Genomic DNA, 12,447 nt, shown 5'->3' on the forward strand with positions numbered 1-12,447 from the left:
CCATTCATAATATTGTTTGCGCCGAAAAAAATTCAAAGCATCCCTATCGAATGCGATCCACACAGCCAAGCAATATATACCTTTTTATCCACATGGTATCGCTTGGACTGTTTCACATCCAGCTTTCACACACGGAGTGATCAAGTCTCTCTGGAGAACAGTTTTTGAGATTGCCTCTGATAGTACTTTCGCTGATACGAAGAACAGCTGATAGTAGAACAGCGGTATAGGGGATATAGAACAGGTCTCGGATACCGACGGCAAAACGATCTCTGTAAAATATATTCAGTTGTGCGCGAACAAATATAATACTGTGAACAAATACATTTCGTTTAGTAATTTTTTCAATCAAGTGCGCTCAACGTATGATCACGTCTTTCGGCAATTTATTTGGGGTACAAAAAAACTTAAGGAAAACAATTAATTTTTACTCGATGCTCGCCGGCAAACGATGTTCACTCTACAATTTCTCAAACGGGAAGTGGGTGTTATGAGGGAGGAAGAGCGAGCGCAACATTTATGTAGAATGATAATTTCAAAAATTTGTTGTTGTATTGAATTATAGAGATATGAAACTTCTTCAGTTCATTCGACTCTGCCAATAGTTTGGTTTCAAGGCATACAACTCGTAGTCATTTTATCATTCGAATGGAGTGATATCCATGTCACTTCGTTCACTCGACAAAGAGATATTGAGACCCAAAACCTTGTGCCTCCAACGTGATGCTCTCGTTTTCGAAAAGCCAACTCCACCCCCCACAAATATTAATTCAACCATTTGTTGAGAATTGATTCAGATGCAACTTCAAACAAATGATCACTAAATCAACGATAGTCCTACGTCGCCCTTGCGGTTATACAGCAGATAGAACCCTCCAATAGTTTTTCATTTCGGATTGATATCGATTCCTAATCCTTCTTCTACTTCTTCTTCTCCAACGACATTTACCTTCGTTAACGTTTTATTACTTGCATGATTTTAATTTGCACATAGTTGAGATTTATTTGTGAAATAACACGCATGGGATATATTAGGTGTGACGGTAAGTTTCTTCGGTTTTACAACAGATGGCGTAACTCGATTATTTTTCCAGTGAATCAAATTTCCAGACATTCGATGGAAAGCTACTGTCATTGCGCGTCTTTTCTGTATGTGTCAAAAAGTTGAAGCGTAAAAAACTTCGAATATGAATTTCGTACCAACGAGAGTGTTTTTGCGGGGAGTGAAACTTCATGACTTCAATATGAAGAAAAAAGCTGCGGAAAGTCATCGCATTTTGGTGGAAGTTTGAGGTGACCAAGCTCCAACTGAGCGAACGTTTAAGACGTGGTTTGCACGGTTAAAAGTGGCAATTTTGACTTGGAAGACGAAGAACGTTCCGGACCGCCGAAAAAGTTTGAAGATGAAGAATTGGAGGCTTTACTCGATCAAGATCCGCCACAAACGCAACAAGAACTTGAAGATACACTTGGAGTAGCTCAGCAAACCATATCCGATCGTTTAAAAGCAATGGGTATGATCCGAAGGATAGGACATTGGGTGCCGTATGAATTGAAGCCACTAGACGTCGAACGCCGTTTTCTCACGTGCGAACAACTGCTCCAACGGCATAAAAGAAAGGTATTTTTGCATCGAATCTTTGCTGGCGATGAAAAGTGGGTCCATTACGACAATCCTAAACGGCAGGCATCGATAGATACCCCGGCCATGTATCAACATAGACGGCCGCGCGGAATATTCACGGCTAGAAGGTTATTGGTAGGACCAGCTGGATGTGGTGTACTATGAACTGCTGAAACCGAATGAAACCTTCACGGGGGACCTCTACCAACAACAATTGATGCGTTTGAGCCGTGCACTGAAGGAAAAACGGCCACAATACGATCAAAGACACGATAAAGTTATTTTGCAGCACGACAAAACCCCGCCGCATGTCGCGAAACCGGTCAAAACATACTTGGAAACGCTGAAATGGGAGGTCCTATCCTACCCACCGTATTTTCCAGACATTGCTCCATCCGATTACTACCTTTTTTCGATCGATGCAACATGGCCTGGTTGACCAGCATTTCTCCAATTTTGACAAAGTCAAAAATTGGATCGATTCGTGGTTAGCCGACAATTTTCGCAAAGGTATCCGTGAATTGTTAGAAAGATGGTAAAAAGTTGTGACTAACGATGGGCAATATTTTGAATACTAAATTTGTAACCATTTTTGCAGAATAAAGCATGTGCGTGTGTGTGATGCAAAAATAAAAAAAAGCATTCTCAATCAGACGGCATGAAAATCGACGCGGTGTTTCCATCGAACAAAATTGCACTGTTTTGAAACATTGATTAAAATTCATTTGAAGGAAATGGAGTATTTAAGAAAACACAACTACACTGCGCGTTCATTGCGGCGAAGATGACCAATGTCCTTATCGGACGGAATTCAATGAATTGTGGAGGAGTAGAGCTTCAGCAACGAGCGCCCTTACCACATAAACACGGAGATCTATTACAGTTTTAGTTCCTCTTCTGCTTCCGTTTCCGCAGAATAATCACACCGTAAAACCGCACAGAAAACACTCCAATCTACATTCGGCAACGGATGAAAAAAAATATGTTTGAGTGTGATACAAAAATACAGAGGCATTCATCGACATGGTGCTTTCATCGAAAAAAAATGCACCATTATTGTTTGCGATATCTTCCATTCTTCCTTTGTATCGGTCAAAGCCTCTGTGCAGAGATGCCAACCTTCCTGATTTTTCAGGATTTCCCAGATTTTTGAGCACGCTCCCTGATATCCTGACGAATACTCAATTTATCCTGATTTTTTCTGAAATGATTTTTCCTGACTTTTGCGCTCTTTACATTATTCGTAATAAATATACTGGTTCCAATGCCAAAGTTTTCTGTCATGAAAGTTCTCCGGTTCGCATTAAGTTAAATTTTGTACTTAACTTTGTTTATCTCTACCCTCAATTGTTTCGTGGCTTCCCAAAACAGTGCTAGAAAATTTCATGAAACCAGATTGTCTAACGAATTTATAAAATTACAACGAGATTAAGTTTGAGGAACAACGTTGCTTCATTGAGGGGTATGTGTATGTAGATGTATCCCCAGAGTTATTAATGTAGGAATACATTTCAGAGTGTAAAATTACTCAAGAGAAAATTTTTGATTTCACAGTGAACATAAAAAGATTTTATATGTAATTAGATCGTCTGATTCAAAGTAGAATAAACTTTAATCTATAATCGTACTAAATATCATCAAAATTAGGAAAAAATCAACAAGTCTTCCACTGCTGGTATGCTTTCCTCTTTTGTTGAGTAAAGATTTCATCCATGATCCAATGCACGGATGATGATTTCAGTGAAAATTTGAATATTGATTTCTCTGCAATTGTCTGTAGTGATGCTGTAGGTGTTTCTGAAAAAAGTCACATGAGGGTTGTGTCAAAGACACGACCGCATGGTTGACGTAGGATTCCGTTAGGCTATCTGTTGATCTTGGATATGTTTGAAGAATTACATCGTTAAACTCTTTGATAATAATTTGGTGGCCCTGAAAAAGGCCGTTTTGAGTATCGAGTGACGATGACAGAAGAATGGTAAACAGTCGTTGGTTGGTGCGTATCAGATAAAAGATACTGAAGGAACGACATATGATGAAAACCGCCCTCTGTGATCCTAGACGAGATGCCTCCTGTGATATGTTCTTCTTGAATGGCGTTAACGTTCTCTGTGGAACTTTTGCCGTCTCAACGAATGCATTAACTAGCGTCATTTATTAATACTTAGTTGAGATTTCTTAAGCCAAATAACACGCCTTCAATGTATTCCGAGGGGCAAGCTCTAGAATACGCGTGACCACAGTGCAAGTCGAAGGAAATTTCTCTGACGAAAAATCCTCCGGCCAGAACGGGAATCTAACCCGAACACCCGGCATGATAATGTGAGACGCTAACCACTCGGCCACGGGTGCACTAATATATGGATGGCCACGGGTGTGATATGTATGGATGGAATATAGAAAAATAACTCACCAATGTAATATAAGATAATTACCAATACCGAACACAATTATCAATTTTTCTCATCAGTAAAAACATGTTTCTTTAATATAGAGAAAACATATTTGAAATGGAAAAGGTAATTTTCTTTTATAAGTTTTACTTTCTGAGTGTTTAATCAACCCAATGCGAATTTTAATTGTACTAACAACACCTAATACTATATGTAAAGCATATGGGAAATCTCTTTTTCTTCACTTTTCTAATTTTCCTCGCCGTATAAACACAACAAACCAGACAGCATAAACCAAACGACCCGTTCTTGAGTGGGAACACACCTTGGTTTTTATTTATGAAAACTGAAATAAATCGTTTCATATATCAAGTTTTTTATATATATTTTTAACACAACTGCTACCATATACAATTTTACGATATAAAAATTCTCCCGATTTGCATATATTTGCAATGCCGATTTCCCCCAGGCAGCTTGGTTTTGATGTCTCTGTTAGGGACCCGCCGCATGTGTCGTCAATTCAAAATTCGTCGTGAAATGACTGAACAATAAGCGTTTGGAATTGTACAATTTTCACGATGTACTTGATTTCGATTTTCAATTTGTACTCCAATATGTTCCCGAAAGACGTAATCCTACGTCAAAATATAAACGATTAAAAAGTCAGACGAAACACTAGCATTTCCACTCATGCGAGGATTCATTCCATGCTTATTAATTCTTTTACACATCCGGTCTTCGCCCAAAGGAAGATATACTCTGTTTCTGGTGGGATTTGGAATGGATTCTATATTATTAACTACTACCAAGCAATCTGTTTCTCACATGTATGGCTCGCAGCGGTTTTCGACAAGGAAGTAAACATGTTCTGGGAGGATAGAATATTTAAGCTGTGTGAAAGATGACGAAAAATTGAGAAACAGAATTATGGATATAAAATTAAATTATAATGCGTTGGTTGAAAATGATGTTTTTGTTTTCCCAAAAATCGACATTAACTTTTCGGACAACCCAATATGAGCTATCCTGATTTATCCTGATTTTAATTTTCATTCTTCCTGATTTTCTCAAATTATAGTTGGCAACCTTACCTCTGTGTATGCATCAGCATTAAAAAAATAATTAGCATCATTACGTCAAAAACAGGATTCCAGAGTAAAAACATGAGCCAAGCCAAGAGCAAATTAAACGACTGAATCTGAATGAATGGAGATGAATTGGAGTGAATTTGCATATGCAAAAAGTTTTATCCGAATGGGTCTTTTTTGAAGAAATGTGTCAGCGAAAATGGTCATGTCAAATTTTAAAAGCCGACCATGTGCATTTTGTTTATTGGCCCAAAAAAATGACCTGTGCAAAGTATCAGCTCAATCGGACATGATTTAGGCGTGCCTCAAAGAGCTCAAAGTTTTGATTTTTTGATCCTCGAAAATCTTACAAGGATGGGAAGGGGCTGTTGGGTTTAGATACATGAAATTTGGAAAATCGAAATCAAAAGTTTGAGCGTTTTGAGGTACCCCTAAATCATGTCCGATTGAGCTGAAATTTTGCACAGGTATTTTTTTGGGCCAATAAACAAAATGTACATGGTCGGTTCTTTAAATTCGATAATTATTTTATTTTCCATACCTTCATTGCCACTCAGGCTAAGAAGGTCAATTTTCGGCCAAAAATTTGTTTCGTTCTCAACGTTTTATGCATTTTAAGTCATTTATCATCGAAAAAAAAATCCATTTTCAAAATTTCATGGGAACTTTCTTGTTCCTTATCGTTCACGAATGGAACTCACAAAGAATTCTATAAAGGATATATCAAACTCTACTTGTTATTTTCTATGTATGCATGGAATGTTTAGAAGAAATTTGAAAAAAAAATTACCATGGGTCATTTATCTAAACGATGACTGTACATGAAACCTAGTTTCCTGGACGATGACAGAAGGCGCTTCAATAACCAAAGATTAATATTCATCGAAGCAAATGACTGTCATTACCAGTAGATTCTCTATAGACTCGGCTGAGAATAACATCTATGACAAAAAAAAGAAATAAAACAGCATCACTTGCCTAGTTCTAAAAGAAAAGCTGCTTGACGCGGTAGCTTCATCCCTGCGGTAAAATTTTATCTAACGAAGCATCAAGAGGGCAAAAATTAATCCTACACTCACCCCCTGCCCTTATAAGCCTGCAACCGTCCACAGTTCGTTTCAAGTAATTTATATCTTATTTCTCGAAATGTTTCCGCCGCTATACGTCGCTTCGGGGAAAACTTAGATTAATCCTACAGAAGTGAACAATTCACGGCGAACGTTCTCTTTGAAAGAAGCTGTAAAATCTACAGGAAAAGCAACGATGCACATCGCACTTTTGCTGCTGCTGCTGCTGCCAATGGGGGACATTTGCCGGAACGAAATACTGGTAAAACTCACCTGCTACTTGGAGGGTGGCATTTCGACTGCGAGCCACTCCGTTTTCGTTCTTCGCCTCGCACCAGTACACCCCCGCATCGCTTTCCCGGCGAGAATTAACAACCTGCAAAGACACAGCGAATGGAGGGGATGAGCAAAAATGAACCAACGAAAGCGGAAAAGTTTTTCATAGAGGTTGTAGAATATGTTCGGATATAATAAAAGTTTTTTTCTTCTTGTGTTGTAAATGGTGGGTAACGGGAAATGATACTACTGAAAGTTTACTCAACAAGATCAATTCACGATATTTGTATGCAAAAAACTTCTTCCCTTTTTTAAACATGCGCTTTAAAATGCCACAACAATTTGGATACCCCACTCCGTCAGGAAGGTAAAGTGTCCCCTATCGTCGTACAGGAGGTGTAAATATTTGTTAAATTAAAATTAAAATTATTTCATAAAAGATTAAACTCACATCCCGGTCCTTCCCAGCAGGATCGGATGGAACGGTTGCTTGGCTTTATTTTTTAACTGTTATATCCCAAAGCCAAACAGCGTGAAAGGGGTCGTGTGTTTTTAAGCATAATTCGGTCCAATTTTTCCTCTCGTGTCCCTGGAATAGATATGGGGATGGCGGTTTTTGCGGTGACGCGGACGAAAAATGATTAAAAATTTTATGGCAAGTCAATATTTAATGAAGAATTATGGTTGCCTTTCCGGCTGGGAGTGCCTGCAGTGGGACATTCTGGTTCCCGCTTCGCTTGCTGTTTCGAGGTGATGATTGAAGATAAGCTAAAAATTGAACACCAAAAAGTGTACGCTGGATTGAGGTGGATTTTGAGCAACGCATTTTAAATATTGATCCACAAACCTACCGGGGAGAGGGATTCGTTCCCGGGAGCAGCAACTAATCCTAGCAATTAAAAGTTAAGATGGTTCTAATTTTCTTTCCTCCCGGCGGAATCTCCGATGCTTCAGCCAACGAGTCAGACCGGTTTAACGTAACATGGATTCAATTTTTACATCGCCATAAAGTTAACTTGGTTTCATTTCCCCACCGAATTTGACTTTAGCAGTATAAGTGCTTTCGTGTAGCTTATTGTTTCGAGGATGCCACGAGTTGGGTGATGTTGGGCTTAGTCCATAAATTCTTCTCAATGGGATGCTTTTCTGCTCCATTTTGATATGGGTGGTCACTTTAGATATATTTTATGAATTCGTGTCTTGATTACTAAAGAGATCTTACGCTTTTATGTGACCTTTCGTTAAAGATAAATTTGTATTATAAAATGATAAATTGATTTTTGGACGGCTACTTTTGACTGGAAGTACTGTACTCTATCTTCCATTCTGATAACCAGTTTTTGGATAGTTAAATATTTAGAGATGTAGAGTGTATCAGAAACTCAAAACATATATTGATAAAATGAAACAGTGTAATAATAAAACAACTTTTCAGAAAGAAAAGTTCAAGGTCTATTTTCTAAATGAAAGAATTCTTTCATTCTTTGTTTTTAAAAGACTTCAAGTTTTGCAGTTCATTCGTCTCTAACTAAATGAAAAAAAAATCACATAGAGTGATGCTTCTGAATTCGGACGCTTTTTAATCCGGACACTTTTCCATTACATTAAATCTTATGCCAAAACCATGACATTTTTTGCATGTTGAATTAATGTAACTGATAGTTACAATTGTGTCAATTTAGTTTAGTATCAAACATAGTACCTAACTGTTAAAAAAAGAATGTCAAATATCAAAAATCAATGTGAATTTCACGAACCCGGGTCCGGAATAAAAAGCACATTCAGAAAACGATTTTAAATCCGGACGGTCAAAAGTTGACGATTAAATTTCTCATTGAAGAAGTTGCATAAGGGTATGTTAGAAGCCTTAGTATGGAGTATGGAGTGTGGAGCAAAGATTTTCGATCCGGGAAATCGCAAAACTCTTCTGTGTACAGGATGGGGTCGATTAAATGACCCGTTCGTATGTACGTGGGTAACTTTGTAGCTTTGTAGCGCTGTTTGTAACCCCTTTCCTGTTGACCGATAGATCTGAAATTTGGAGCACACCTTTGTCTTTGCTGTTATTATAAAACTGCGTATTTCATGATCTTGAAAATCCAAAATTGCGGCCGCTACAAAATGGCGGATTTCATATTTTCTCTAAACCCCACCCATATGGGTGTCAAACAAAAGGGCTTGACTAGCAGAACACAGTTATTTTTACTTAAGGGCTTGACTAGTAGAACACAGTTATTTATGAAAAATTCAAATGCAAAATAGCCGCCAGTACAAAATAGCGGCATATATATTTTTTTCCAAACCTTATCATTGTGGGTTTCAAATGAAAGTGCTTGACTAGTAGAATATAATTATTGAAGGAAAATATAAATCCAAGATGGTGGTCGGTACAAAATGATGGAATACATATTTTCTCGGAACCCCATCAATATGGGTATCAAACGAAAGGGATTGACTAGTAAAGTTATTTATAGAAAATGCAAACCCAAAATGAGCACGTCAGATTTCCATTATCTACAGTAAGTTGTTTCATTACATGCCTCACGATTTTATTTTAGTCTCATCAATGTCCTAGATTAGCGATACTCAACCTTTTTTTCAGATGGGCCACAAACACGTGGTAGTCATGGTGTCGCGGGCCGCTTGTGTCTAAGACACGACCGCATTGTTAACGTAGGAATGATGAATGCCGAAAAACAAACATTATAGTAATTCAAGAATGAAACTTTTTAGCACAAATATTTAGTAGCACTGAGGGCCGTTGAATGAATGATCTCAGTGAGGGAGAGGTTTCATTGTTTGCGAATGTTTCGCAAACTTCCAGTTTCCACAGAAGAACACAGCACTCACTGCTGAAAATAGCTTTTTCACACCCGGCTTCAAATGCGTTGCACTTTGATGACATTTTAAACCCTGAAACAATGCTCGAATTCACGAAAAATTAATTGATCGATCGGAATGTCACTTTTAAATCATTCACGATTTATTAGTCATCTTGCTAGTGACCATTTGGCAGCGACAGCGGCAGCATTCCAAATGATCTTTGTCAAGGCCGAATGTTTTATTTAGTTTTCCAAATTGGCCTTTTTCAAGGCTAGAGGCGTATTAACTGAGGAAGTCTGAGAATCTGAGAGAGCCTCTATAATTCAAAACATCATCATCATTACACCAATAAATCCGAACACGCTTCCAAATCTACAGAATCTCTCTTCCACCATAAATTCAATAATTTGTGTGATTCAATTATACGCAACAATCTCCACATATCTGTATGAAAACTCGCACCATGTTGGTTTTCATACCGTTATGTGAAGATTGGTTATATTTTTAATATTTTTTATGCTTAACTTGGGCAAGCTCTGCACGTTCGTTCAACATGGTAGCAATACAGAAACTGGAACCAGCCAGGGTAAGCACGATATTTATACAACTTTCACGGCCATCCGCCGACATGCATCATTTACTGAGTTCTTATGATTTCACCAAAACATATTGATTTTTGTGATTTCATTTGTTGGCTTTTAAAGCTGTGAAAAATTAGGTCAATAATTAACAAACATTACTTATACACTTTTTATCTTTTGAAAGTAATTGTAATACCACTTCTCTCAACTGGCAAAGAGATGTTAATGCTCGAATCCTTGCTCCCCAAATGTTACATATCGTTTTTGAAATTTTCAACTTGCACTCCAGTACAGATGCAAGAATGATGTGGTGCAAAAATCAAGAAACACTCTCCACCAGACGGCGTGAAAATCAACACAGTGTCTCCACCGAACATACATCACTATGTGGATACCAGTCTTTCATTTGTCCTTTCTATCGAACAAATCAACTTTGTCTGAAATCAGTATTGAGAAAGACTGCGGTCTGCAAGTTCTAATTATAGAGGCTTTAAAACTTCATTTATTCGGCTTTAACTTTGAAAAAAAAGCCTATTTGGAAAACTAAACTAAATTCTGAATCATGAATGTTGTGAAATCGCGAATAGCTTGTTTATACTCGATAAATTAAAAAACGCTGAATTTTCTATTTCTATTTCATAAAACCGTGTTCTGTTTCCTGATTTTGCACCATTACTGAAAGATATAGCCCTACGTAAAAAACAGGAAGTGGGTTATATCTATGGTATAACCGCAAGGGTGACGTAGGACTATCGTTGATTTAGAGATCATTTGTATGAAGTTGAATCTGAATTCATTCTGAATGAATGAATATTTGGAGAACTTCGAAAACGAGAGCGTTACGTTGGAGGCACAAGGTTTTATGCATCCAATATTGGATACGGAAATATCCTACTGATGGGGAAGAATAATCTTCAGAAGCTATCCTGTTGATTGCGATTGATTGAAAAATCACAAAACCTAATGTATTTGGTCACAGTGTTACATGGATAGAAAACATTAAAATAAACTCTTTCATATGAATGTAATTTTAAATTCCCAGAGGAACTGGCAGATTATTTTCAGTAACGATTAGATATGTCCACATTTTCCTCGATACTGGAAGCCCACCAGTGGTTAATGCTAACTCGATAACCATCTGTTAATAGCACTTGATTGAAACATATTTGGTCACAGTGTTACATGGATAGAAAACATTCAAATAAACTCTTTCACATGAATGTATTTTTAAATTCCTAGAGGAACTGGCAGATTATTTTCCGGATCTTTCTCGATCCAAACGGAAAGAATTCCGTGCGTGTATGTGTGTGTGTGTGTAGCGGCTGCTTCGAGATCTTCCCGGGGAACCGTTTGTAGCATCACTCTCCTCCTGATGGATTCCCTTCTGGCCTAAGGTGCACAAACAGGCTCTTGGTGACACCGTTCATCCGCGCTTTCATGATAAATGAAGAGCTTCACCACAACAGCGACAACATGCTCCAATCGCTGTTCAATTAGAACTGAGTGGATTTCCGAGCGGCGCTCGCTTATATACCGATTGGTGATTGCAATAGCCTATTTTGAAAGCAAATTTAAGACTATTGAAACAAGTTTTTGGATCAGAAAGTAACAAGTATAGAACGCGTAGACACTTTATGTTTCGAATGAAGTGTTTATCATACCATTTCGTTCAGTTGTTTAGGAGCTATTAACACTCAAAATCTCGGTCTCCGGCGTAACGCTCTCGTTTTCGAAACTTTGATTTTACACCCCGGTATAGAAATGAAAGACGTAGTCCTACGTCAAAAATAGGTGATGATTTCATTGGTTTCCGTTATTGTTACACATTAAAAATAGTTCAAAATAAAGTAACACCAGATGGGCCAACCAGAAAAGCCTGCCGGGCCGCAGGTTGAGTATAGCTGCCCTAGATTAATGAAGAAAGGGGTGGGATGACCACAAACTGCTACTTGTCTAATTATTTTCTAGCTTTTAGTATATCATCTGTTACAACAATCATAATGAATCCGTTTTCATAAATTACTGTATTCTACTAATCAAGCCATTTCATTTGATACTCATATTGATAGGATTTCGCAAATATATATGTATAGCGCCATCTTGTAGTGATCATCGTGTGAAAATACAATAAATAATTGAATCAATAAAAAAAACTTTTGTACCAAACGTGTTTCCATTCAGTCCCGCTACTTATGACGCACCCGTTAATAAGTTCTACAATAATTAATGAATAATTTCTCTCAAAGAATTGCAAAAAATACGTGTCTGGATTCAAAAGCATGATTAAAAAAGTGTCCGGATTTAAAATCACGACACTATGAAAGAAATTTCAAATTTTGAACAAATATGGCATGATTTTGTGGAATTCTGTGATTCATACCTTAGATCAGAGGTTTTCAGTTTTTTTTATGGCAGAGCACTTTTTATAGCGAAATAATTTGACGGAGCACCTGCATATTTTAATCAATAAAACAAATCTTATTTACATTAACATTACCCAACTGTGAACAACTCTATTTCGGTTTCGAGTCGCAGCTACACGACATCTGACCCGGAATAAACAAGATAAATCACTATATGCCCAGTGCAATG

The 12,447-nt window shown here is 37.6% G+C and overlaps 1 protein-coding gene across 1 annotated transcript in view; it reads right to left on the reverse strand.

Moving 5' to 3' along the window:
- The window catches only part of LOC129774900 (protein sax-3-like), a 379,654-nt gene that overhangs the window by 113,026 nt on the left and 254,181 nt on the right, over positions 1-12,447 (reverse strand). Inside the window, exon 3 of the mRNA XM_055778957.1 lies at positions 6,449-6,551. Within this exon, the coding sequence (XP_055634932.1) occupies positions 6,449-6,551 (103 nt within the window). The remainder of the gene's footprint in view (positions 1-6,448; positions 6,552-12,447) is intronic.

This window comes from Toxorhynchites rutilus, chromosome 3 (assembly GCF_029784135.1).
Source record: "Toxorhynchites rutilus septentrionalis strain SRP chromosome 3, ASM2978413v1, whole genome shotgun sequence".
NCBI lineage: Eukaryota > Metazoa > Arthropoda > Insecta > Diptera > Culicidae > Toxorhynchites > Toxorhynchites rutilus.